Genomic DNA, 27919 nt, shown 5'->3' with positions numbered 1-27919 from the left:
TACTTTGCCTCAGCATGCCAACATAAACAAAAAAAACGCCCATGATGGCAGCCCCCTTGCTTTCGCCCTTAGCGGTGCTACGCCACCGTAGCGGTGCTCGTCTTGCACCGCCGTAACGGAATTCAGCCGGCACGCACAGTTCCAGACAGGCTGGTCGAGTGCGAACGCAGCTGTGCTGTTGTGCCATAGCGGCGCCGAACCAGAGCTCTGCGAGCTAGCTGTGCTGCGCTGTGCCCACGAAACTATGAGGATGTCGAGTGCTGCCAACGTGTGTCGGCTGTCGTCCTTGCTGTGCCAAAGGCTACCAGCTGTTTCATCGCTGACTGCCGCGCCGGCCACATCGGTCCTCTCTTGCAAGCTGGTCCACTCCGGTAATAAAGGGCATGGTGGTGTTCGTGAATGTGAAAGGTTGAACGAATGTTACTGCACTCTTTTTGTTAGCAAACGAAGCAATGAACGTTAGTGTCGCAGGTTGTCCGGGGCCTTCACTTTTGTCGAACGCCAGGTGTTGGCTGTTGTGCACTCCGTAAGTAAACTGTGGTAGTGCACAACAGACTTCAAAGACCACCTGCTCCCTTGCAGTACTGTCCTTGCTGCGTTTTGAACATTTCCTGCTGTTAATGCTTTATCTTTGCAAGCTACTTGGAAACTACGCCGCGGCTGTGACAATGAAAGAAAAAGCAATTTCATCTTAGCTGCTTGTTTTTCAGCGTCCTTTGGGCCTTGTCAACATCTGCTGCTAGAGAGAGTGGTTAGCACTTGTTTACAACATGTTTTATTGCTTTGTCATCCTTATTCGATCCCATTGTGATTGTGCCAATGAATGTAGGCTGAAGAACTGAGTTGAGCAGGTTTGTTATGCAGCAATTGCAGTCAGGGAAATCTTCCGTGGTGCTGGTCAGAGGAACATGCCTACTGTTTGTCGTTATTCATTCATCAAAGATACCTCGGCAAGATCACGAGTGCTCACTCACAAAAGTTTGGTCATCCTATGGGCCCATTCGAACTCACACATGTCCGAGCTCTCTTGAACTCGCTCATCATTTGGACTCGCTCCGGCTTATGGTTCATCCAGGGTCAGCCACTCATTACAGCTCACCGTGACTCACGACCCATCTGGGCTCGCTCGCTCATTTCGACTCACGATGCACATGGGCTCATGAAGGGCCCAAGTGGCACGCCTCCAAGCCAACCGAAACACGCGACAAGGGAAAACCCCTTCTGACACACCCCAATCACCGTGTAGACTATCTAACGGTATGGGACAAAACGCCGTCTTCCTCACTTCCGTGGCAGAGGGGGCCTCTCCTTCAAACGTCCTTGGTCACCGCAGTAAATATTTCCTCCTCTCCGCTTTTAACAAACAAGAAAGGAAAAAAAACTAATTGCACACCATCATCACGAAAACACAGACCATGATCTGAGCTTGAGCCTGGACTTGCGACTCAGATCATGATCTGAATGCAAGTCTGAACGATTCAGGTCAAAAATGAATGCGAGTCCTAACTTGCTTGCAACTCTGATCATGACCTGAACGGGACTGTGAGTAATCCGTAGACCTATATTACTGTCAGATGTTTGTGCAAAAGCAAAGGTGCAAACTTAGAAAAGGAAGATTGAATAGCCGGCATTTTCAGTGTGCAGTCAGGATCAAAGTTGTGTTTAGTAATTGAGTGATTGAGCAAAGTGATTACTCGATGTATGTGCTTAGTTCTAAAGGCTACACTTTTGGAAAGTGCAGCTATGTAGGCTTGCAGGCCAGGTTGCTGGGAGCACCTTACCTGAAACACTGCTGGCTGCTGCGTGATTTTGCCTTTTATTGCCAGCTGTGCACTGCTCAAGCACCTGCACATTTTTGACACTGACTGCATGCAAACAAAATAGGAAAGTCTGTGTTCATCCATAATGATACTGCAGCACAGGACAAACTTTCAGCAATGCTTCTGTGCTTTTTAACGAACATTTAAACTGCTTCCATTTGGCGTGGTGTTGTGCACCTGTGTAAAACATCAAATGAATGGAGCCTACATTTGGACGACCCAGCCCCCTTGTCGTCATGCGTGCAATGTGGCCCTTCTGCAGGCTCCAGTGGCCCCAGGAGATTGCGGTCGTCTTCCGGCCACCGCTATGCCATTGGGGCAGGCGCATTGCTGTCGGCCTACGTCTTTTGGAGGCAGCGCACACAATGGCTGCCGACCGTGTCTGCCTCAACCGCTCCTCCGCCCTCTGCACGATTCAACTTCATCGCTGATGCTGTCGAGAAGACGGCGCCTGCTGTGGTCTACATAGAGATACTGGGCAGGCAAGGCATTTTATTCAGTTGTCAGTGAGTGCAGAATAAAAGTAAGCTCTTAATTTTATTGAAAGGTCCCTTACCACTATTGCTAGCTAATATTTTAGTCTGAGCCAGTTGGTTGTAACGAGACAGGACTGGCTCCAGTCCTTTCTCTATGTGTTTGGTCCCCATGTCTTCCCGCCAGTTTGCATTCGTGCAGTTATGTCATATTCCTACCTGCTGCATGGCTCAGAGGCTGTGGCATTCAGTTGCTGAGCATCAGATCACAAGATGAAGCTGTCTTTCGACGCAGATCAAGTGCAAATCCCACCTGATCCCACCACTGTGGCACTGCTCCATTGTATGTGCATGACAATAATTGTGCCAGCCTGACTGTTTCTGTGAAACCTGGAGCACATTGCCAACATGTGCGTGAGAGAGAGAGAACTGCTGTGGATGTTTGCGTTGCCAGGTTCAAGGTCCTACACGTATGCATTGCAGCAGGTGACAGAAGAAACAAAGCAGCAGCATTGCATTTGTGCTTTAGTTAGGCACTTGCTTACATCGTTTCATTAAAGCCTATTTCTACAAGTGCTGAGATGGTGCTTGAGCATTTTACATGGGTTATTGAAAAGTTGGCTGCCGTATTGATCTCAATCCAGTTGTGGCATGGTCTGCAGAAAAAGTGGTTTCCGGTGCTCTCATTTCTTCAAGCATTCTTTATGTATTGTGTTGTGCTATGCCATCAAGTCCGCTAATTGACTTTACTAAATGTGCCTCTATTTTATTTATTTACTGCTTTTAAAGTGCTAAACAAAAGGGCCTAATGACACATATAGTGGCTTTTGCATTTTTTTGTCCAATTTTTGTGATGTGTAACAACCTATGGGAATCCATATTTTCTTCTTTCTTATAATCTTAGAACAAGTTTTGCACATGGGCGGTCACGAGGTATTTGTGTCGTCTGAAATTCGTATCATAGGAAGAATCCATGTGGCGGGGTTTATCTACGGCAGTGACTGGTGCTCGAGAGCGTTGCTGCCGCGTTGACGTCATCCGTGGTGGCACAAGGGTGTGTTTGGAACAACCGGATTTCTGCGCACTGTACGCAATGCACTCTGGCCCAAGAATTTCGCATAAGCAAAGGTCATCGGATTCTCCAGTAAAATGTCAGAAGAGGTGTCGATTTCGCTCTTCAAAAGCATCAGGGTCCAAAGTTTTGCCCTGTTATTGTATTTGAGTATTATACTTGACTAATGTAGCTTGGATGGCATCCTTTGAAACGAAGACAAGAATAGGTAACTAGAAGAAACGTGGAGGAACACTTGGCACATTTATTTATTTATTTTATTTATTTATTTATACATACTGCAGCCCTATTGGGCTATTGCAGTGGTGGGTGTGAACAACAGTGTAGGAAAACATGGAGCACAACAATGGCAAACATCCGAAACAGTACGAGTGAAAACAAGAAAAACGAAAAAAACTATTCAATAGCCGCTAAAAACAGCTCTAAAGGAAGAGAGCGAGTAGAACCGGGTAAACAATTCCAATATTCGATTGCACGCAGAAAAAAACTGTATTTAAAAGCGTCCGTGCGGGCAAAATAAGGCGTGATGTTTAGGCTGTGGTGACTTCTAGTTTTAGATGGTATAGCAGGGGTTAGGTAATCATTTGCAGAGGTCCGGCAGAAAGAGTTAATAATGCAATACAAAAATTTTAAAGACTCAGTCCTTCGTCGAGATGAGAGTGGTTGCAGGCCCAGTGATGAAAGTGCTGTGGAAGGCGAAAAATCTCTACCAAACCTGTGACATATGAAGCGAACGGCTTTCTTCTGCACTGCCTCGATTTGGTTAATTTCGCGTTGTTTGTGCGGGTTCCATACAGGGCAGGCGTATTCAAGTAGTGGACGGATTAGCGATTTAAACATCAGTAGTTTCGTATCTCTAGGAGCAGCTTTTATTGTGCGACGGAGGTATCCTAACTTTTTAAGTGCCTTTGAGGTTATGAAATCTATATGTTTGGACCATGACATACTGGGTGTGAAAATAAGACCAAGGTATACATAGCGAAGAGGAAGCTTTCGACAATTACTGGGAATACCTTGTGATGTCAGGGTGATGCAGGTGGCTTGTTTTGTTTTGTTTTTTTCAGTTAACTTCAAAAATTACCTGCCTAACTGCCATTTTAAGCACCAGAACCAGGCATCTGGGTGAGCAGAGGTGTCCTTTTCCTTGAGGGGACAAAAGGGGCAGCCTGAAAACTGCCCTGGTTGGTGCCGAGTGCGTGGCCCAGCAACCCGCGTGGGTGGTGACCGTGCTGCGTGCACTGATTGATGCAGGCACCCGTTCACGCAGCAGCAGATAGCGGTCTCCAATGGGTCGGGCTTTGTGGTGCGCTCGGACGGCCTCATCCTGACCAATGCCCACGTGGTGGCCGACGGTCGGCTCGTCACCGTCAAGCTGCATGACGGCCGCCAGTTCACGGGGAAAGTGGAGGCTGTCGACCGTCGCTCGGACTTGGCCACCGTTCGCATTGCAGCGGTGAGTTGCCACAGGCTGGCCCACTCATCCTGTCAGAGAATTTGTTGGCTTCTTTGCTGAGTGAAGAACGGTCATGCCTGCAGCCGGGGACTTAACCTGGAATGAGTCCTTGCAGGGGGCGCTGCGGTCGTTCTCTTCACTCTGGTGTCAGCCAGGATGGCACACCTCCTGTCTGCTCAGCTATTCCACGCCTTTGCTCTCGACCCTCTCAGATGCCTTTAAAAAAATCGTAGCCTATCATGTCACTGTGACAAACATTCTCCTGCCTTGTGTATGGCGCAAAAAATTTATCTGGTCTAGCCAATATATGGACTTCCACATAATAGCTGAATTTCATATGTACAGGAAATGTTGTTCGCTAATCATTAGCAGTTGGTACCTTAAAATACCTGCGGTGCAATGCCAAACTCTTCTGTTTGCCAAGTTCCAAATTGTTAGGTCCCGAGTTGGAAAGTGCAGCAGAAAAAAACTGGTTGCCGACCGAAAATTCGGACCCCTGGTTTTTTGGACATGGTTGACTATTCGGAGTTTATCACGGCACCGCGACATGGCTCACAGAGCCACTGTATGAGAGCGCCTGAAATCTAGGGTGCACCACAACTGACTGCTCATTTTTCGGTCCTTATTCGCACTCGCTGCCAACGCCCCAGCTGCCGTACAGCATGCGCAGTAACGGGTGTAGTGCAACTGCCCAAGGGCATAGTCTCAGAAGCCCCAGCAGTGTTTGCCTAGTGCCAGAAATTCCAAAAGTCCCGTACCATAGTCTGCATGCCAAAAAGCTTTGTGTGTGCGCACTCACACCCTAGAGACTGTGGGAGACAGCATACAGCGATAGTGTTTCAATGACAGCTGTTTTTTTTATTTGTATAAATGAGAGAAGCATATTTTCATTTGTCTCACATGTGTTGATTATTTTATTTTTCATTCCGACAGTGGAGCGATCTTTTTGGATTTATTTCTGTGCATCTGAAGCATTTTACATCTTAATACGGCCTCAATTCTAGTTATTATTCATTCAGTTATTTTTGCATTCTGCTGCTCATCTTTTTGTGAGGTGCAATGCATTTAGGTAGTTTCTGCAGCGCAGTTCTATGCACCTTATATAATGCATCCACTGGGGGACATTATGTGCTGCTTTTCCCAGTGCCTTTGTGTGGGCCCACGAGCAGTCTTCGAGCCCCTGGTGGTGGGAGGCAAGGGAAGGGAAAAGAGGGAGGTTGCATTGTGATGGAGGCCACCGAAACCAGGGAGCATAGGGGATGTGTGGGACAGCGTTAAGGAAGGAGTCACAGAAAATCTGGTGGCGGCTTCGTTGGCCGTGAGCGAGAAATGCCCAGAGAAGCAGCCTAGGTGGCCCACCCAGGTCACGTGACCTTGTGGTGTCATCGCAAACTGCCCACCGGGTTGGGAGCAAACTGCCCACCGTGAAATTAACGGGGCCGCACAAGGCCCACCAACCTGCCATTGCAGGGCATCGCTTGACCACTGCGCCAGGAAGAGGTACGAGGACTCCCAGGGATCAGTGAATGTAGAGAATCACCAGTTCTGCATATAAGGGAATTAACCCATTACGCTGTTGTATCATACTCCTCCAGTTTTTTTTAAATGTTGGTTTATTGGTTTATTGAGCTTTAATGTCCCAAAGTGACTCAGGCTATAAGGACGCCGTAGTGAGGGGCTCCGGAAATTTCCACCACCTGGGGTTCCTTAACGTGCTGCACTGACGTTGCACAGCACACGGGCGCCTCTTGTGTTTCGCCTCCATCGAAATTCGGCCACCGCGGCTGGGATTGAACCAGCGTCTTTCGGGTCAGCAGCTGAGTGCCATAACCACTGAGCCACCGCAGCGCGTCTTTTTTTTTTTTTTTAATGTGTCATGTTCATCAGTGGGAGATTAATAGGATAATTATTTAAACATAGTTGAATAGAAACTAGAAGAAAAACAACCACATGCCACCATTTTGGTCCGAACCCACGACCTCCGAATTTCGCGTCCACTGCTCTACCAACTGAGCTACGGCGACGGCTGTCCGATCTTCTGCTTTCAAGGTGTTTATGTGCTGTGTAAGTGAACCCTGAGAGTGTTCACGAGCACCACCCTCATTCATAGCAGCGGACAGAGCACGTCCTACATTAGTGCGAGTGCCACGGGAAGTTTGACTGAACGACAAGGGTGGAAGCTGTGCGAGAGCCCTCCAATGCTACCCACAGCATCACGACTGCCAGAACCGAGGCCCTCGTCAGCTGTTGAGCACACAAAGGGAGGGAAACGGAACTTCCCCTGTGCTCCAGTGTTTCAATGACTGTTGGCTTCCGTCATGTACTTCTTAGTAAGGGTGTCACACAGAGCGGGATCACCCAGACCGAAGAGAAAGGTAAACAGGACGAGCGCCCTCCTTCACACAGAGCCATGTGCGAACACATCGCCTGAGTGGTATGCCCTGAAAGCAGATTCGCACAACAGATGGTTGGCCTGCATACCGGGTGTCACGTGGCGTGGCACTTACAATTCGTCTGGCTCACTGCTGGCTATAAATGAAATGAAATTTAAGCGCACACGAAAAACGCACACAAGAGGAGATACACACAGGACAGGCGCTAACTTCATCTGATTTATTCGCAGGTAAGAGAGCGAAAATATATACATAAAACGAGACATGCGCAGTAAAGAAACAGATCGTCATATCACAATGCGTGCTCAAGGTATCTGCATTCTGCCTGCAAAAGGTTAACTGATGTATCACTCACACAGTCATGCCCCCTCTTCCTGATGTGAAATGCTTCTAATAATTCACGTGCCGTCTTATCACCGCTCCTCCCAAGAATCTTTATCTCCTTCAGCCGCGGCTCGCACGCTCTGCAGTTCGCACAATGGTCAGCCAAATGTGTCCCTCCACCCCTTAATGCCCGCAAATGTTCCCCCGCCCGGTCATTGACACACCGCCCAGTCTGGCCTATGTAAGCCCTACCGCAGGTCAAAGGCATCTCGTAAACGACACCGGAACAGCAGTCGACATATTTCTTTGAGTGCTTCTTCCTGCAGCCACTCTTCTTTTCCGTGCACGAAATGCGTGAGCAAAGGTGGGCAAGTTTCTTCGGTGCGGAGAACACCACAGGAACGCCGTGTCGGTTTGCCACCTTCTTCACATGATGGGCAACCTTGTGGATATACGGAACCACTACTGGTTTAAACGAGTTCCTTTCTAGTACGTTCGCTTTGGCGAACATGACCTGCTTGGTTTTTCGAAGAAGGGCCTCGGCCACAGAAACAATGACCGCGCAGGGGAACCCAGCCATAAGTAGCCGGCGTACTTGCTTATTAAAGCTACACTGCATAGCATGCGGGCACGACTTCGAGAGAGCAGACCCCAGGCATAGGCCGGCAATAGACCTCTTAACTGTTTTGGAATGAGCGGAATCAAAAGGTAAAAGCTCTTTCTGTGCCCTCGGAGCGTACTCCCAACAAACATGATCAACTCCTATAGTAAAATTGACATCTAAAAACTGCAACGAACCTTGTAAAGGGAGTTCGTGCGTAAATCTCAATCCCCTCCCGTTCTGCTGAAAGCTCTCCAGGATGCTGCCAACTGCTTCGGTGTAAGAAATGTTGTTTAGTTTTTTCAAAACAATAAGAAAATCGTCTACGTACCTAAAAACTTTCAGCACTCCCTTCCCATTAAAGCTTTGCTCAAGGGCGCGGTCAATAAAAGCTAAAAACAGGTTACAAAGCACGGGGGCTACGCAGGACCCAATGCAGATCCCTTGTCTCTGACGATAAAATTTATTCTCAAAAGAGATAAAAGTGACACCTAAATAAAACTCAAGAACGCGCATAAAATTGTCCACTGTGAGACCGCATGAGTTCTGGAACTCCAACTCTCCGCTTTCTTCTATCGCACTCCTAACAACACCGAACAAAACATCGTGGGGCACAGAATAAAACAGATCTTCCACATCTGCCGAGAACATATACCCAACTGCAGAATTACCCTCGAGAAACTGTACAACCTGCAGCGAGTTTTTTACAGTAAAGGGGTCATGGACCTGTAGAGAGCCTAGGTGTTTCTGCAGGTACCTACTGAGGACGTGCTGCCATGTACCGTTTTCGCTTACTATACACCTAAACGGTGCATCTGCCTTATGGGTTTTAGCTGTGAAAAACACAGTGAGGGCATTAAACTTAGAGTCAATAATGATATTCGCTAAGCTGTTCAGCTCTAATTCCCTGCACATGGCCGCCGCCTTACATTTCACTCTAGTCGCGCTAGATTTCACTGTCCTGAAGTTCTTGGTGATTGCCTCTTCCGCTCTCTTCTGGTACTCCTCCTCCGCCAGCACAACAAAGCCTCCCTCCTTGTCTGATTGAAGCAGTCGCAGATGATTCTGTTGGAAGAAGGTAACCACTTTTCCCAAACCGTCCTTGGAACGACTAGTGGTGGCCTTGCTCGTAGTCTTCATCAGCACATCCACTCCATCAAGCAAACAACGTTCTTGATTTTCATTCGTCGCTTTTCTTGCAATCTGCCGGTTCAAACCGAGCAACTCATGTGCGGGGACACTTGGTTCTTTGCTAAATTTTGGTCCCTTTTTCAAAATATCACTAACGTGCTCCGGAACAACAACGTCGCCTATAATTGACAAATTATTCTGCGTGAAATCTTTCTTCTGCTTGGCCGCTGTCGAGAACAACGCTTGGTTCAAGGTCTGTGCCCATAGGGCCTCCGTCAAGTTAGCCGCGAGGCGATTGATGGCACGCAGCTTGATCTCAGCAAGCCATCCAGGATCCAACACATAACACAGCACACGCAACTGGTCTTGACACCTTCTAACTTGTCGCCACAGCTCACACCTCAAAAGCTTCAACAAACGCTTCAGAAGACCCCAAGGGGGACGCAGAAATCCCAACAGGGCACTCACATCCGCCGGCACCAGACCCTTGCGAAGGCAGAATCCAAAATATCTTGCACGACATGTCAAACCGACGATGAAAGAAACACAAGTGTTGACTTGAGAAGACGAAGGGGACGAGTTACATACAAAAGAGCCCTCATATTTGGATAGATAATTTAACAAAACTTCTGTTTGGGCTAGATGGTGCATAGCTATAATAAATCAGATATGCGAATAAATCAGATGAAGTTAGCGCCTGTCCTGTGTGTATCTCCTCTTGTGTGCGTTTTTCGTGTGCGCTTAAATTTCATTTCATTTATAGCTATGCACCATCTAGCCCAAACAGAAGTTTTGTTAAATTATCTATCCAAATATGAGGGCTCTTTTGTATGTAACTCGTCCCCTTCGTCTTCTCAAGTCAACACTTGTGTTTCTTTCATCGTCGGTTTGACATGTCGTGCAAGATATTTTGGATTCTGCCTTCGCAAGGGTCTGGTGCCGGCGGATGTGAGTGCCCTGTTGGGATTTCTGCGTCCCCCTTGGGGTCTTCTGAAGCGTTTGTTGAAGCTTTTGAGGTGTGAGCTGTGGCGACAAGTTAGAAGGTGTCAAGACCAGTTGCGTGTGCTGTGTTATGTGTTGGATCCTGGATGGCTTGCTGAGATCAAGCTGCGGGCCATCAATCGCCTCGCGGCTAACTTGACGGAGGCCCTATGGGCACAGACCTTGAACCAAGCGTTGTTCTCGACAGCGGCCAAGCAGAAGAAAGATTTCACGCAGAATAATTTGTCAATTATAGGCGACGTTGTTGTTCCGGAGCACGTTAGTGATATTTTGAAAAAGGGACCAAAATTTAGCAAAGAACCAAGTGTCCCCGCACATGAGTTGCTCGGTTTGAACCGGCAGATTGCAAGAAAAGCGACGAATGAAAATCAAGAACGTTGTTTGCTTGATGGAGTGGATGTGCTGATGAAGACTACGAGCAAGGCCACCACTAGTCGTTCCAAGGACGGTTTGGGAAAAGTGGTTACCTTCTTCCAACAGAATCATCTGCGACTGCTTCAATCAGACAAGGAGGGAGGCTTTGTTGTGCTGGCGGAGGAGGAGTACCAGAAGAGAGCGGAAGAGGCAATCACCAAGAACTTCAGGACAGTGAAATCTAGCGCGACTAGAGTGAAATGTAAGGCGGCGGCCATGTGCAGGGAATTAGAGCTGAACAGCTTAGCGAATAGCATTATTGACTCTAAGTTTAATGCCCTCACTGTGTTTTTCACAGCTAAAACCCATAAGGCAGATGCACCGTTTAGGTGTATAGTAAGCGAAAACGGTACATGGCAGCACGTCCTCAGTAGGTACCTGCAGAAACACCTAGGCTCTCTACAGGTCCATGACCCCTTTACTGTAAAAAACTCGCTGCAGGTTGTACAGTTTCTCGAGGGTAATTCTGCAGTTGGGTATATGTTCTCGGCAGATGTGGAAGATCTGTTTTATTCTGTGCCCCACGATGTTTTGTTCGGTGTTGTTAGGAGTGCGATAGAAGAAAGCGGAGAGTTGGAGTTCCAGAACTCATGCGGTCTCACAGTGGACAATTTTATGCGCGTTCTTGAGTTTTATTTAGGTGTCACTTTTATCTCTTTTGAGAATAAATTTTATCGTCAGAGACAAGGGATCTGCATTGGGTCCTGCGTAGCCCCCGTGCTTTGTAACCTGTTTTTAGCTTTTATTGACCGCGCCCTTGAGCAAAGCTTTAATGGGAAGGGAGTGCTGAAAGTTTTTAGGTACGTAGACGATTTTCTTATTGTTTTGAAAAAACTAAACAACATTTCTTACACCGAAGCAGTTGGCAGCATCCTGGAGAGCTTTCAGCAGAACGGGAGGGGATTGAGATTTACGCACGAACTCCCTTTACAAGGTTCGTTGCAGTTTTTAGATGTCAATTTTACTATAGGAGTTGATCATGTTTGTTGGGAGTACGCTCCGAGGGCACAGAAAGAGCTTTTACCTTTTGATTCCGCTCATTCCAAAACAGTTAAGAGGTCTATTGCCGGCCTATGCCTGGGGTCTGCTCTCTCGAAGTCGTGCCCGCATGCTATGCAGTGTAGCTTTAATAAGCAAGTACGCCGGCTACTTATGGCTGGGTTCCCCTGCGCGGTCATTGTTTCTGTGGCCGAGCCCCTTCTTCGAAAAACCAAGCAGGTCATGTTCGCCAAAGCGAACGTACTAGAAAGGAACTCGTTTAAACCAGTAGTGGTTCCGTATATCCACAAGGTTGCCCATCATGTGAAGAAGGTGGCAAACCGACACGGCGTTCCTGTGGTGTTCTCCGCACCGAAGAAACTTGCCCACCTTTGCTCACGCATTTCGTGCACGGAAAAGAAGAGTGGCTGCAGGAAGAAGCACTCAAAGAAATATGTCGACTGCTGTTCCGGTGTCGTTTACGAGATGCCTTTGACCTGCGGTAGGGCTTACATAGGCCAGACTGGGCGGTGTGTCAATGACCGGGCGGGGGAACATTTGCGGGCATTAAGGGGTGGAGGGACACATTTGGCTGACCATTGTGCGAACTGCAGAGCGTGCGAGCCGCGGCTGAAGGAGATAAAGATTCTTGGGAGGAGCGGTGATAAGACGGCACGTGAATTATTAGAAGCATTTCACATCAGGAAGAGGGGGCATGACTGTGTGAGTGATACATCAGTTAACCTTTTGCAGGCAGAATGCAGATACCTTGAGCACGCATTGTGATATGACGATCTGTTTCTTTACTGCGCATGTCTCGTTTTATGTATATATTTTCGCTCTCTTACCTGCGAATAAATCAGATGAAGTTAGCGCCTGTCCTGTGTGTATCTCCTCTTGTGTGCGTTTTTCGTGTGCGCTTAAATTTCATTTCATTTATAGCTATGCACCATCTAGCCCAAACAGAAGTTTTGTTAAATTATCACTGCTGGCTGTAGCTCACTACACTCCTGGCCAGTGTCACTACTCCTGGCCAACACTGTCAGTGAACTGCCATGACAGGGGGCCTGCCTAATCCACTTATCACCATGTGCAAAGATGAAGGCCGGAGGAGTGACGATAAGCAGATTAGGTAAGCACACTCCCTTTCTCATTACACGGGCGAAGAAGCAATCTCAGGGAAGGGAAGTGGAACATGGCCTGGAACATCCTCCTGTCCGTACTACTCTTTCATTAAGCCACTACTACTACGTGGTAACTGTTCGGCAGGCGAATGATCCGTCAAGTCTACATGGTGCTCACTGTAGGTGCAGAGAAGGGAAAAAAAAAAACGGCTAGCAGAAGAGGGCGGCCAGTGAACATGAGCAGTGCTTCGAAACAATTCGATGCAGGAAGAAATTTTTGTGGGAAAATGATTCAGAAATCTATTTTTCAACGAATAAAGTCAGTGAAATTATGTGTGCAAATGCAATAGTCACTCATAGATCCGTTGGGGGCATTCAGAATGGGACATTTGAAACAGGGCAATCATGTCAGAGCCTTCTGAGCACGGGACTTTTGAAAATGGGGCATGTGCTGTGGGGCATTCCGTGCGGGGCATTTGACACGGGGATTTCTGACATCGGGTGCTTTTGTGCGCCATCTCAGTGGAAGCTCGTTAATTTAACGTAAAAAAAAATTAGCTGCGGTTCAACTACTGTTGAACCTGGTTAGAGAGCGAAAGCTGTGGCGTATGGGCCAACTATACGCGGCTTGGCGTCTGTAACGTTGAGTGCGTTCCGGCCACTCAAACCATTCAAAACACACTCAAAGCACACGCATTAAACCATTTAAGTGCTGTGAAGCAACTCAGAAATTGAATTGATCTGGTTGAATTCCATAGCCACTAATCAGCATAGTCATAATTAACTGTGCACACATCAGTACATGTCGAACGCATTCACCAGGTCCACCCCTATCCCGCTTAAACTGACGAACGTTTGTGGCCTATAAGTCCCATGCCTGCTTCACAGTCCAAGGCTGGTGGGTTTCAATCCCACCTAATGCACCCCAATTTACTCTTCTCCCCAATTTGCTTTGCATAAACAACCTTAAGACACCTGCGACCAATCTGGGCGCAGTAGCACCACTTTGTCTTTCACTGTGCTGGTGCCGCGCATTGATGGAGCAGCGTGTACATATGGGAAGCAAGAGTGTGATCACACCAGAGTGGTTGAATTACCCACGCAAGGTCATGTGGATGCGACATCACGAACCGGTCGGTTAGTCTTAAGTTTGTGGCCATGCCGCCGGTCGATGACGACACCAGTCTTATGCGACAGTCCTTTAACACGTTGATATTGGTCGTCGACTGTAGTCAGTGCAGGGCGCTCTTTGTCAAACGTGGTTTGGTCATAGGGATGTAGTTAGCATACATAGCGTTCTTGTGCAGTAATTTATGAAGTAGTTGCCACCTTTAAAATCTGGAAAATGAGTGCACAGTGGTAGTGGGTATATTTTTTTTGCTCACAACATAGCTCCCTTTTTTTGAAAACTAAGTTAGCATTTATTTTTCTGCTTGAAAAACCTGCCATGTATTTTTGCATCACGGAATGCTCAAGTTTTCTGGAATTCACTTTGCCTGCAAATCTGTCGAGGCATCAAATGAGCATGGAAATTTTTTCCCTGGATAACCTGACCCTCTTCCTTGGTGCAATCTCTTCTCTGAGGCTTGCCTCACCTCTCAGTGGCAACGCAGGTGGCGTGTCCAATTGTGCATGGGAACACTGAGCTGGGCGAGTTGGAGTGGCTTCATATTTGGAGTTGAGCTGATGAGGACGAAAGGAAGTGTTCGTGTGCACATGCACTGGATTTTATTTTAGTATTCTTCTTTTTTTTTAATCGCTCTCGTCAGCATGCTCTTCCCCAACACAAGAAAAGCAGTGCCATTTTATTTTCATGGATTGAGCACTAACTGCTCAGGATGTTTGAAAATGTACAGGTCTCTTAATATGAGGGTGGGAGCAGGCTAAGGTGCAAGTGGCTCCCCAAGGAAAAAGTGATGTTTGGCTCTGGGTCACTCAGTTTGTTGGAGAATTGGGGTGAATTCTTTCCCTGCTCATAGCCACACTTCTCTGGCTGTGTTGAGTGGCCGAGAACGTTGCCGACGACCTGTTGTGTGACACCTGGGACTGCGCTTCCGCAGAAAGGCCTGCCAACGCTCCCGCTCACCCGCACGGACCAGCTCCGGCCCGGCGAATGGGTGGTGGCCATGGGCAGTCCGCTGGCCCTCAACAACACCATCACGGCTGGTGTGGTGAGCTCAGTGCACCGTTCCAGCAAGGAGCTGGGCATCCACAATGAGATGGACTACATCCAGACGGACGCAGCCATCAACTTTGGCAACTCGGGCGGACCACTCATCAACCTGGCCAGTACCCCTCTCTCACTGCCTGCACTGCATTCGCCTGCACGGCTGTCATGCCTCATACAGTTGGGCTGTTGGCACAAGGGGAGAGGGCATTGCTTGTCCACCGACTGCACTTCTGCCATTCAGCCTCACTGCACTGCAGCTAGGGTTCTCAGTCTTTCTAGTTTTGGCAAACCTCTGCGGCTTTTGAAAGGTGTGTTTGTGTTTGTATGTGTTGTTTGTTTGTTGAAAAGAAAACTGCCTTTCCTCATCAGGTGCCCAAATCCGTTTAAGCACTGTGTGCTTCATTCCAAAGTAAAGTGGGTGAAAAGAAAGGTGGGAATACTGGACTTAGGTGCTTGGGAGACCCGAAAGCCACTCCAAGAAATGGAACCCATTTGGAGAACCTTTGTATCCCAGGGATTTAAGTGAACGTGAAGATGAAGGTAACCTTGGTGATGCTTTTTGGATGAACATGAAGGGAGCTTGTATAAACTTGTCTAGCTTGTCAGATGTCGAGCTGAACAGAAGTGCCTAAAATAGTGGGCTCTGCAAGAGTATGCAGGAGCAGTTAGGCACTGAGACGAACACGAATGAGGAGGAATTTGCACGGAAAGATTTATTAAGCTCCCCAAAAGATTTTTGAGTAATCCTGCAGAGCACTTGCACTCAACTGTTCACTTGTGGTTCTGGACTGCTCGCTTGCCTGGACCACCCTTCCAATACCTTCCCATCTGTCATAGACGACTAGTCTCTCCCCACACTGATGGACGTTCCTCTGGTTTCCTTCATTTTAATTTTTAATTCTATTGTTGTGATTTGAGTGTTTTACGTCATCATTATTGCACTGCAGTTGCCTCCCCAATTTACTTAAAGGGAAACTGAAGCGGTTTGAAATTGCATGAAGTGCAGTGGTTGGGAACAAGGGGCTTCGTAAATCGTGTGTGTTAGTTTTTTCGCAATTCCGTCCATAAAAAGAGCTGAAATCCCTTGTTAAAAACCCACCACTGACATGCTCTCATCGCTTCCGGGAGCGCCGACGAAGTGCGGGTAACGGTAGTGGAGGGCCAGGAAATTTTAACAGTTGAGGGTGAGGGAGGAGAGGTGAAAATGGGGGAATTTGCCCACGTCTGTTGACAACTATGTGGTCTGCCATCTTGCAGTGAATACCAGCATTTCAATTCTCCAGAGCAACGTTTTGCATGCACTAGAATAGCCTATTTGGCAGTGTTACTAAGACTGCACCAATATTTTTTACTGTCAGCATAACTACATTTTGCCTACTGATAAGGTCTTACTCAGAAAGGAATATTCATTGCATAACTGTTAAAATATTCAGCCAGTAATATGGCTCACAATGTAACGTGGTCTCACCTATTAATCCTTGTCATCATCAGCCTGACTGCGCCCACTGCAGGGCAAAGGCCTCTCCCATGTCTCTCCAATTAACCCTGTCTTTTGCCAGTTGCAGCCACCGTATCCCCGCAAATTTCTCAATCTCATCCGCCCACCTAACTTTCTGCCGCCCCCTGCCACACTTGCCTTCTCTTGGAATCCACTCTGTTACCCTTAAGGACCAGCGGTTATCCTGCCTTCGCATTACAGGCCCTGCCCAAGCCCACTTCTTCCTCTTGATTTCGACTAGGGTGTCATTAACACGCGTTTATTCCTTCACCCACTCCACCCTCTTCCGGTCTTTTAACGTTACACCTATCATTTTCCTTTCCCTAGCTCGCTGCGGGGTCCTTAACACTGAACGTTTCATTAGCCCGTGAAATTCGGAGGTCTTGGGTTCGGATCCCACTGGTGGGACGTGCTTGTCTTTTATTCTGCTTTCTGATCAATAATCTTTACAAAATAGTCACCCTATTAAGCTCCCATTGATGAACACCACAAATTACTTTTTAAAAAAATTTCCCCTGTGCTCCTTGGTTTCTGTGGCTGTTGGCTCCCATCATATTTTTACATAAGGCGCTTCCACACCCTGATTCTGCAGTGCCTGCATGACTGCTGAGGTTTCCACCGAGTCAAATGCTTTCTCGTAACAATGAAGGCTATATATAGGGGTTGGTTACTTTCTGCACATTTATCTACCATCTGATTGATAGCGTGAATATGGTCTCTTGTTGAGTATCTTTACGAAAGCCTGCCTGATCATTTGGTTGACTGAAGTCCAAGGTTGTCCTGATTCTATTAGCGATTACCTTAGTGAATACAGTAGACTCCCTTTAAGACGAACTCCAAGGGATCATGAAGACTGTTCATCTTATCAGAAGTTCATCTAATTAGGAGTGCTTCTTAAAATGATGTTCGAGCATGCAGTGTGTGTCCAAATACTTCGTATATGTGAACAAAGCCATGGAATAGTCTTTTAGGAAAAAAATAATTGCAACATAAGCATTTATTGCACTACTAGTGCAGTGCATCAGGCACTGCACTAGTAGGCTACAAGCGTAGGCATATCACTTAACCTTCCAAGATATACTTCAGTGCCCTCACAGGGGAGGAGCAGCGACAGTTCTGCTTTCACAGAATCGCCCTTTCAACGGAGACGTGGTTAGGTCTCTGTGCCTCCCCGCATCGCATGGATCGTCGGCGGTGCAAAAAAGCTTTCAATTTTTTAGCTTTTTTTTCTTTCCTTCCGTTGAAATACTGCTCGAATGGTCGAGTAAAGCTGCATGGCTTGGGCATGGCTGGTCGTGAAAATTCATCTTAACCAATTAGCATGTGTGCAGTGTACATCTTAAGCAGATTTTTTTTGCATTGATTCTATGGGAAACCAAACAAATGACCACCACTGTTCATCTTAACCAAGGGTTCATCTTAAGCGAGTTCGTCTTAACGGGAGTCTACTGTACCTTGTAGGCAACGGACAATAAGCTGATCGGTCTGTAATTCTTCAAGTCCTTGACGTCTCCTTTCTTATGAATTAAGATAATGTTAACGTTCTTCCAAGCTTCTGGTACTCTCGAGGTCACAAGGCATTGCGTATACAGGGTGGCTAGTTTTTGTAGCACAATCTCTCCTCCGTCCTTCAGCAAATCTGCTGTTATCTGATCCTCACGAGCTGCTTTCCCCCTCTGCATTGCTCCCAAGGCCCTCCCTACTTCCTCCTTCGTTACTGGCGGGATGTCCCATTGCTGTGCTCGACTGCCTCCATCAGTAACTTGATGATTAGATTCGCTACTGTATATATTTGTGTAAAACTCTTTGGCTACTTTAGCCATCTTATCCATATTGCTGATGGCATTGCCCTCTTTCTCTCTCAGAGTGCATACACCTGGTCTTTGCCTCTGCCTGGTTTCCTCTACTCCGTTCTTTAGAGCACGGAAGGCGGAGCTTAAGTGCCCCCCGAATTTTTTATAAACAGCTCGATATAGTCAATGATTCGTAGTATCCATGTTCGTTATATCAAGGTTTAACTGTATCAAAGTTCACTAAGGTGCTCTTCCCATTCCAGCCCTCTGAGTAGCCTTACGTGGTGAGTGGCAGTGGAGAGATGCCCTTGCAGGGCACCGGTCCTGTTCAGTATTTGCTGGGCATATTTTAGTGTCCTAACCAGCATAGTTTCTGCATTGAAAATATGGGACTGTCTTCTCGAGAGCAGGCTGCAGTCGCAATCAGCAGCAGAGGGTGCCTGAAGAGGGCGATGCGCAGCTTCCGCCCAGCTAGAATCTTTCATTGCTCTGCATGGGAAGTTCACTCTGTACTTTCTTGGTTTGTTTGGTTGTGCAAAAGATGTGCATGGATACTGTGCACCCTGGTGGCGGCTTCAGGGGTTCATTGCTGCTGCATAGTGCATGCATGTGGAGAAGAATTGGGACAAGGCTCCGCCTTAAAGGGACTATGAAATAAATTTATTGAGATTATGTAAAGATAGGCAATCGATCACTCGTCACCCCAGCGCAAGAATTTTTGAGCTAGCATCAATAACAACGAAGTTGCAGACGATTAAAAATCACGCTCCACCTCTCCCCCCTCAACTCGTACGTACGGGGCACCATAAAAAAATTAAGAAAACAGCTCCGGGACTGGGCTCCGCCCATGAATACATCATTCGCTGACGTTCGGTTTATGACTTCCGGTTGTCGCACTCCCGAGGAGCAGCGTGCATCGGCAGCTTGGAGGAAGGAAAATTTAGTTCTCTCCATGGTCGGCAGCGTCTCTCCGGTCTCTGCGCTTTCTTGGCTCCCGAACTCGCTACAGAAAGAGGTGGCAGAGGTAAATTGAAACCATACACGCGAAAGCAATGCCTAGCTGGCTCGCGCTTGCTCGAGGGGGTCGCGCGGCGGCTCGAGCAGACGATTTTCACCGCTACCGGAAGTGTGCCCGTGACGTCGTAGCTGCCGCGGCTCGAGCGAATGACAGCGTGTGGTGGCCTGCTGACGTCATGGGACTAGTGACGTCTGTTTTCCCGATTTTGGTTGCAGAATTGCTCCCTACGAAGACACCAAGCGGCCCGCGAATTTTAAAAAACACGATTTTTAAAAATTCATAATAAATTGCCGGCTCAGTTCCGAAGACTCATACTTGGTGTCAATGCTTCTGAGCATCACTTCTAACATTTGCAAGCGGCTTTTAATTCTTTGCATGGTCCCTTTAAGGGTATGGCGCAATAGCTTAGTGGATTAACACCCATATATATGCGGAATTGGTTACCCTCTACTTCACATTCATAGGTATCCCTGGGAGCCCCTATAGCACTGCTGGCGCAGTGGTGCAGCAGATAAGCGATGCACCACTGCCCTGCAGGGGCTGCCATCGGCGGAGCTTGTGAGACCCAGGTTGCTCTTGCTGAGCAACCATTCGTGACCAATCATTAATTTAACTGCCTCCTGCCACGGTGGGCAGTTTACTCACAATCAAGTGGGCAGGTTGTGATGACGCCACGGGGTCACGTGACCTAAGGTGACATGACGGTCATGTGACTGGCCCATTTCTTGATCACGGCGGGTTGCACGAGGCCAAGCAGAATCTTGTGCCCAAGGTTGGCTGTAGGGTGGCCACCCTGGGTAGCCACCCCACTGCCAGGGTTGGCGTCAGTGAGCGAAAAATCAGCCAGGGTAGGGTGGCCACCCTACCCTGGTTGATTTTTCGCTCACTGACACCAACGACGACACCAGATCTTCTGCAGAACGGGAGCCTTAATGCTATTGCATCAACAATGTCAAGAAGAAAGTGTCATGTCATATGGAAATGTTACTCGCTGCCTGTTGTAAATTGTGATACGCTGTTTATTATTTGAAAGTTTTTGTGTGTTGTGAAGCACATAACACCAAATCTAGAGGTTTTTACAAAACTTTGTGAGTAATTTTGTTTCAGGAAAGAAGGGCTTTGGTTTGCTGCATTTTCAAGACATATTCTTGAAATGCCCTCTTTGTTGTGTTTGTGTTGTGACCATAACTCTTGGAGCATTAAGACATAGTGCTTGTGGCAAGCTACAAGACTGCAGATGTTTGCCGGGAGAGTTGAGACTATAGGCCTTTTCACGGCCCTCGGGAAAACCAGTTGTTGAGGGACAACTCTTCCCTGTACTACGAGCACAGCCCAGTGCCCAGTATGGCGGTGTCCATCTGCCTGTTTTTGAAAAGGTCTGTAATATAGCGCTATAGTACTGTACCACTGTTCCATGCTCTCAAGTGCTGTTCCTCAGTGACTAGGCTTTCTCTGCCAGTTTCCTGCCCCCAGGTTCGAATGGCAGAGCAGCTGTGTGACAGCAAGTGAGGCAGTGTGCACTTGGAGAGAGGGGGAAAGAAAAGGGAGAAAGTGTGTCTGTGTTTTAATTTAGGCCGTTGTGCAGGACTCTATGCTTTGCATGTGGCTCTTTCACTTGTTGACCCCCTCACATTTACTATTACAGTCAAGTCCACTTATAACAATATCCAAGTGCCATGAAAATACCATTGTTATAACCAATAATTGTTATAACAGGGTTGTGCCGAAAAAAAAGAAAGGATGACAAACTTCAGAGCATTTACTGACAGTAAATACCCGGTGGGGTTTGGTTGTCCTAATACCTGTAAAAGGTCATTAATTCGAACTTCAGGGAACCGGAACAATGTTCACCGTTCACCGATGACCAAAGCACCACCATCACTGCACCCCTGGGTGCTTCGCACACCTCCATATCACAGGAATCAAGCCGGCTTTCCGGAAGTGATTCTTATCAGATATTCAAGAAGCATGCAGGACTAAGGGTGCGGCGACAGCTGACTTGAGAAAAACCGCGCTGGCTGCACGCACACGCACTGCACCGACTGATTGGGGGTACGCATGGCGTGCGTAGCCAATGCAGCAATGCAGCAGCTCTCCTGACGCGATGACGCCTGCCCCTGGGACATGGGAAATGTATGAAGCGGGGACCGTGGGGAAGTTAGCGAAGAACAGCGGAAGATGGGACAACGTGCGCGCCGCCAGAGCCAGCCGTAGCTCAGAGTGTAAAAAGAAAGAAAAATGCGTCTTCACATTTTTTTTTCTGCGAGCGGCGCACCCCTCGGAAACGTTAATAATGGACTACTCCGCTAAGGCTCCCTACCATGCTCCCTACTTTCTTCTCTGCATGGGCCTTTTGCTCAGGGGAACGCTTTCACGGGTTCTTTTGCTTTCGTGGCATTGCTGCGCCAGCTCAGTCCATTGGTCGGCCCCACACGCGCACGCTTTTGTGTTGTAAGCATGGTTTTGTTGGTGTGGTTGTAGCATTTCCTTGGTTTTTTTTTTTTCTATAATGGTTGACACTCAATTACCAGATTTAATTGTTATAACCAATAATGTGCCCTGACTGCATTGCTATAAGCAGTTTATTTTACCATAGAACACATGGCAAAGCTGATGGTGCCACGACTGACCATTGTTATATCCAATATATTGTTATAACCAGTATTGTTATAAGTGGGCTCGACTGTATCTATTCTTGCCTGCTCAAGCTACAGGGTGGGAAGTGTTTTTATGAATTTTATTGTTTTGTTTTCTTCTTGCAGGATGGAAATGTGATAGGCATCAACACCATGAAGGTTACAGCAGGAATCTCCTTTGCCATCCCAGCTGACTATGCACTCAACTTCCTGCAAGAAGCGTCAAAGAAAAGCCGTGAGTGGACTGCAGCTGCCTGTCTGTTGGGCGGGGGTGGAGGGAAGTGTCCCCCCCCCCCAGGACTCAAGTGGCCGCCTCCTGAACGGGTGTGGCTCGGTTCCTTCCCTGTTTGTCAGGCATCAGCTCCATTCTCTCTGTGAAATCCCACCAGCATACTGTGCCTAGCAGGGCAAGTGGGCTGCTGGGGGATAACAGTCCTCAGGACACACCAGGGGCAGCCAAAGTGCATAGCATTGCTACTGGCTGGTGGTTCCAGGGCACACGTGTGGTGGTAGTAAAAGTTTCAAATCAAATCAGGCTTCATTTTCTTCAACAAAGGAGAAAAGGGGTGACAGTAAAAGCTGCTTAATTGCAGCTTGACAAAGCGCGGCCCCCTGTGTATACATTTCGGCCAGCAGTTCTAGTACATTATAAAAATATAAAAAACAACAGCATACTGTGTTCAGTTCGCACTTTATCAGTTTGCACATCCATATCAGCAGCCTTCAGGTCAAAACACTTCAGACAAAAAACACAATTTTAAATACATACGTATTTGAAAACACATGCAGTTTCACACACTTCAGTTTGAAAATCAAAGCCTGTAACACTTAAAACTTTACACTTGGGATCCCTAATATGGGCTACTGAAATCAGGTGATCATTGCCTTACATTGCAGTACCAGTCGCACGTCCTACCTGAAGAATAGAGTTTAAATGACTTGGGGCAGTTGCATCTGGTTTCTAGGTGTGTTGCATGCACTACAAGGCAGCCTGCCTTGTCTACACAGCACTACACTTCGTTTCATACATCAGGTGCAACGCTGGGGAACGTATGGAAGTTGTCTGCTTTGAAAAATCAAGGGAGGCGTGTTACTCCGTGTTCGTTTTGTGGCTGAGTGGTCTTAGGCACGAGAAAGCAACTGCGTGTCGTCACCACCAAGAATGCACTTATTCGAGCTCATGGTAAATGTGTCATGTAATAAGTCTGCAGGCAAAGCAGTTATTATTTTCCCCCACCACAAGGGGTGCACTACTTTTTGATTGCAGACACAGGCAGCACAAACAAGATCAGTAGCTCTGACACTGTTGCATGTGATGTATGAAACTTCCCTGGGGTCAACATAGCTCAGAGCCATTGGTCTCACTCTGCTCTTTCCAATACCTTTTTGTGAAGACCGGTCATTGCATCCGCCTCTGATGGCCTTACGGGTGGCATGCAGAAGAAGACACGGCTGCTGACCGGTGGTACCTGGGCATCACGATGCTGACGCTGACACCCAGCCTCATCATGGAGCTGCAGCAGCGGGACCCCATGTTTCCACACGTCACCACTGGGGTCCTCGTGTGGAAGGTCATGCTGGGGTCGCCAGCCAACCTGTGCGTTGAACCGGCTTTCCTTGTAGCTCTGCTTGCCGGGATGCATCTGTTTGAGGCACATCTTTTGCATTGCTGCTTCACAACTGCTGGCATAGATACCAGCGGATGGAGTGTTCGAGTCCCCCCCAATAATTGGAGGAGGCATTTTAGGAATAAAATTTTTTCCACACACCTCCACCCGATTAACCTCAGCTACCAGCTGTACTTGGAGCTGAGGGGCACATCATGGAGTGTATGCTCACCTACTCTTCCTTAACTGTAGCTGCAGTTCAAGTAAGGGGTAACATGGCAAATGAAATAGCAAATTTGGTGAAATTTTTGTATTTCTCAATTTATTTTTTTTGCCACCCTCGAGTCTTCAGTTTCGTGATGAAATATTATAGGGAATTGACTACAGGAAGTAGAACTTTAGAAAGTAACATTTCTTTTATATGTGTGCTTGTCAAAAATTGTGAGGGAAACAAACTTGTGTTGTTCCCGGCGCATTGCGGATCCTGCAGCTTTCCGTTGCCAAAGAACTGCCATCTTGGTATCACCGTGAAGAGGAGATATTGGAGTTTTCAATGGCTGCACTGCATTTTTTTTTAAAGTGGAAGCATACAAGGCTATCAGAGAGCAGCGAAAGTATTCCCACAATGAGCTGCGTGAGTCAGGTTCTAGAAAGAGAGCTCCACCATTGGCTGAAGTGTGTACACATCAGCGGCACCCTCGACATGTGCGCATCAAGATGTGGGGGGATGCGCATTCTTTGGCAGCATGTTTGGCATCTTCAGTGGGCACATTTCACAAAGACAGTGGCATTCCCTCGCAAGCATCTTCTTTTTGCCTGGCTGCTTCTATGGCACACTTCGTGTGGTTCCAGTGCAGTAAGACCTTTCCAACCTGAATTCCGACTGGACCTGGAGCTCCACTGTGCCTGCGGGAGGGGGGGGGGGGGGGGGGGGGGCACATAGCAGCTTAGTAAATAGAAGTTCAACGCTCATGGAGTTTTCGTTTTGGGTACAAAGGTGGGACACAGCGCTGACTCTCAACCGATTCTTTGTGCATACCCCATTGCTGGCCGGTGCAGGAAAAACACTGCACACATGCTATTGTGCGCAAAAAAACAAAAATGCCAGCAGATAACTGGTGAGTGTCAGCATTCAGCTTCGAGGCTGTGTTTTTCTTATTATGCTAAAGAGGATGCACTGGTACACTTTTCCTGAATCCTTGCTACGTATCATATCCCCTTCTGGCCCAGTTTCCACATATGCATCAGTGACCTGAATGCTATCAAATCTCGCTTATACAAGAGGCAGTTTCCGCAAATGCGAATGCAAAAAATGCTCTGAAGTCTTGAAGAGTTTGTGGATCAAGATACCAGGTCAGGCATGCAAAAGGAATGCAGGAATCGAGATTTTTAAATGGATGGCTCCATGTTTTACAGTAGCTCTGGTAGGGGGGCTCCGATGAGTGTTTTGCAATCATGAATGCTTGAAAGTGCCTACAATGTATCGATTTGTCTGCCCCCTGTGGCAGAAATGACTCAAAAGAAATATAATTGTTTCACTGAAAATAATTCAGTGTAACGATGTGGACATAGAGAAGTTGCATAATTTCTTATAGGGGAAAGCTGAAATTTTTTGTATGCAATCCTGGCCTTGCAAGAAATCTGGAGTTATAAAAATTTTTTCCCCACTGGATCATAATCCTTGCCCTAAGAGGGGATATGCAGTAAAGAAGCCGTGTGAACACAGAATGGAGCTAGGCTTCTGTAACAAAAAAGGTCTGACGTAGGCTGGTTACCCTGGTTTCTGTGGCAGAGATATTTCAGAAAGCGTTGACATCAACAGCAAGCAGAGAAAGAAAGGGAAGGCTGCCCTGTACAACCTGAGAGGAATTAGGGAGCATGGATGTGGTGCCTGAACAACTTTTAGCTGAAGAGTTTATTCTACAAAAAGAGAACTGCCCTGGTAAAGGCATGGTGAACGTTTTGTTCCTTGCCAGGAAGTAGTCATATATTCTTTATATTATGTGGGAAGAAATAAGTGGGGCAACCAGGCTGATGTCTCAAAGGAGCTTGATTACAATGTCACAGATGTCCCCATCTGGGGTCACATGGCACTGCACTGCAGGGAGTGCAAAGGTGACACCTGCCAACCAAAGTATAAAGAATGGTGACAAAAGAAAAAAAAATAGAAGCACATCTGGTAGCCACTCTTCAGGGTGAATGCACCAGCACACCCTCTGTAGCGTTGTCCCAAGAAGAATATTGCTTTGATGCTCAACTGTGAGCATTTTTGTTTTTTGTTGCAAAAGCAACACAATGCCAGCCAGCTCGGCTCACCGCGTGGTCGCACTTCAGCTGTATGCTGTGGCCCACGAACGACCTTGAGCTGCCGTTGCCTAGCAACGCCGCAGCCGCGCTCCAACAGATGTGCTCTGTTGGGGTAGAGGGAGAGGAGGTGTCGCCTCGCGGGGGGGTATGCGCTTCGCCTCAGTGGATTCTAGTCGTTATGGAGAGCGCGAAAGAGAGGCAACCACGAAAGAACAAAGTGAGGAAGAGACAACGCGCTCAAGAGACGGCAGAAGAACGCGCCGCAGGACTCGAGAAGCGTCTTAATGAAGTTGTGGCTAGAAGAAGTCATGCCACGTCCCGGAGTGACTCTTCAACAGCGGAAGAGACCGGTCTGAGTTCTCGAGAGCGTCGGAATGAGACGCTGCATAGACGACGTGCCGAGGAAACGGAGGAAGAAGACTTGAGACACGGCGGCTCGCCGATGCAACTGAACGAGCTCGCTTGCACTCTGCGGCAACTGAAGGAGAACCCTCAAGTTCAGCATCTTCACGAGTAGCCAGACTTGCGAGGCGCAATGAAACCCGGAGGAGGCAGCGTGCAGAAGAAATGGATGAAGAGCGGGCTGCTCGTCTCGAGAAAAGAAGGAAGGGCCTGGCCGGTTTAATCGTTGAGCCTGGAGACGTCAAAAGTTGGCGGCACACAGACTTTGCACAAAGAGTGAGTGAGCACAAGTCGGCCACAGGCGTAGCTGTGCAGCTCTTGCTTTCGCAATTCAGCTAGGATTAACGAGAGCTAAACCATAGCCAATTTTTTATGCCTGATATCTGGGCGTCGTTTTTTTCTCACCTGGCCAGCACTGGGGGTACGTATAGTGGCTGGGTAGCCAATAAAGATTTCAGTTGCGAGTCTGCACAGTGTTTTGTTGTCCTTGCTGTGTCCCATCTCCTGTGCCATGGCCATGGCGTACAGGAACCAACGCACCCAATAGTCTGTTGGGTCTGCTGAATTTCATGACGTAAAATGCTGCGGATCAGCTATAAGCACATTGCAGTCTGTGTAAATGTTACTCGTGGAGAGCAGAGCATTCTGCCGAAGTCTTGAGAATGGTGCAGGTGTTGATCGCCCATTTTGAGACTGTGACAAAAGCACAGGGCAGGTGCTGCATTCTTTTTGGAGGCAAAAGGTGCCCTTCAGATTACAAACTGCAGTGTGCTTTTCCCACCTTTTTTGTTGCAGGGCGGGCCTGCAGCCTGGTGATATCATTGTCAAGATTGGGGGCCAGGATGTCAAGTCTTCACAGGACATTTACAAGGCCCTGGAAGTCTGGAAACCACTCGATATTGAAGTCATACATAGGGGCACCAAAAAAAATCTCAAGGTTCAACCATGATTAACATAGTCTGAACCCTTTATTGTTGTCCTGCAGTGCTATAGTTTGCAGAGCTGTTTAAAATAAATTTTACAAGGGCTGATTGGTTGTAGTGACACAGAATGTGCATAGTAGACTAATATTGCACAGCCATCAGACATACAGGGTGTTAAAATTTTGGCTTTTTTAAAAACAAACTATGAGTGCAACATGGGAGCTGTTTCCGTGCATAGGTTATGTGACTTGGTGGGTGCAAAGTGAAAAGGTTGTTGTTGCTGTTAATCTCATAATCAGTCGAGATCAATTTTTGCTTTCAATGTGGGGACACATTTAGCAGCTACATTTGAACCTCTCTTTGTCCGCAAGTTTGGTCTAGTTTATGCCTATCCATCTAGACCCCTTTTTTAGGACCTGCACAAGTGCGAAAGGTGCTGCTAGAACGAGGTTCAAAAATTTTTCCTGTTTCTTGCAAGTATTAGTTCACAATATCATTGGTTTGAGCAGGGCCAAATACGCAGGGTTTTAAGTTGTCACCTACAATAAGAAACTGAAAGGAAATTGTTGCAACCCCAGGCAGTGGAAGTCTGGAGATGCCTTCCAGCGCGAGCGCACTGGTGGCGTGCAGTACACGATCGTGCATACAAGAATTGCTATGAGGGCGCCGCCGGCAAGTTGTGGGCGCACGCCTGCTGAGTCGGGACCAATTATTGCATGTGCACACTGTCACCTGGTGCTCGAAATAGAGCGACTATTGTGACTTGCTTCCGAACATTTC

General features: G+C 47.6%; 1 protein-coding gene across 4 annotated transcripts; it reads left to right on the top strand.

Moving 5' to 3' along the window:
* Window positions 1-38: 38 nt before the first annotated feature.
* Window positions 39-27247, top strand: HtrA2 (HTRA2-related serine protease). 4 transcript variants are annotated; one of them, XR_016286058.1, is made up of 7 exons: window positions 39-371; window positions 2083-2302; window positions 4617-4818; window positions 14846-15070; window positions 22027-22224; window positions 23341-23497; window positions 27012-27247. XR_016286058.1 is itself a non-coding variant. In XM_089562688.1 (7 exons), the coding sequence occupies exons 1-7, from the start codon at window positions 245-247 to the stop codon at window positions 27163-27165; spliced, it is 1194 nt and encodes a 397-aa protein (XP_089418814.1). In that variant the 5' UTR covers window positions 39-244; the 3' UTR covers window positions 27166-27247. The 4 variants fall into 4 exon arrangements, 3 of the variants coding, with proteins under 3 accessions (XP_089418814.1, XP_089418815.1, XP_089418816.1); XM_089562688.1 differs by having other exon boundaries at window positions 22027-22135; XM_089562689.1 differs by lacking the exon at window positions 23341-23497 and having other exon boundaries at window positions 22027-22135.
* The last annotated feature ends 672 nt before the right edge of the window (window positions 27248-27919 follow it).

This window comes from Amblyomma mixtum, chromosome 10, assembly GCF_055824585.1.
Source record: "Amblyomma mixtum isolate Tamu chromosome 10, ASM5582458v1, whole genome shotgun sequence".
Lineage (NCBI taxonomy): Eukaryota > Metazoa > Arthropoda > Arachnida > Ixodida > Ixodidae > Amblyomma > Amblyomma mixtum.
This window is presented reverse-complemented; position numbering and strand designations above follow the sequence as displayed.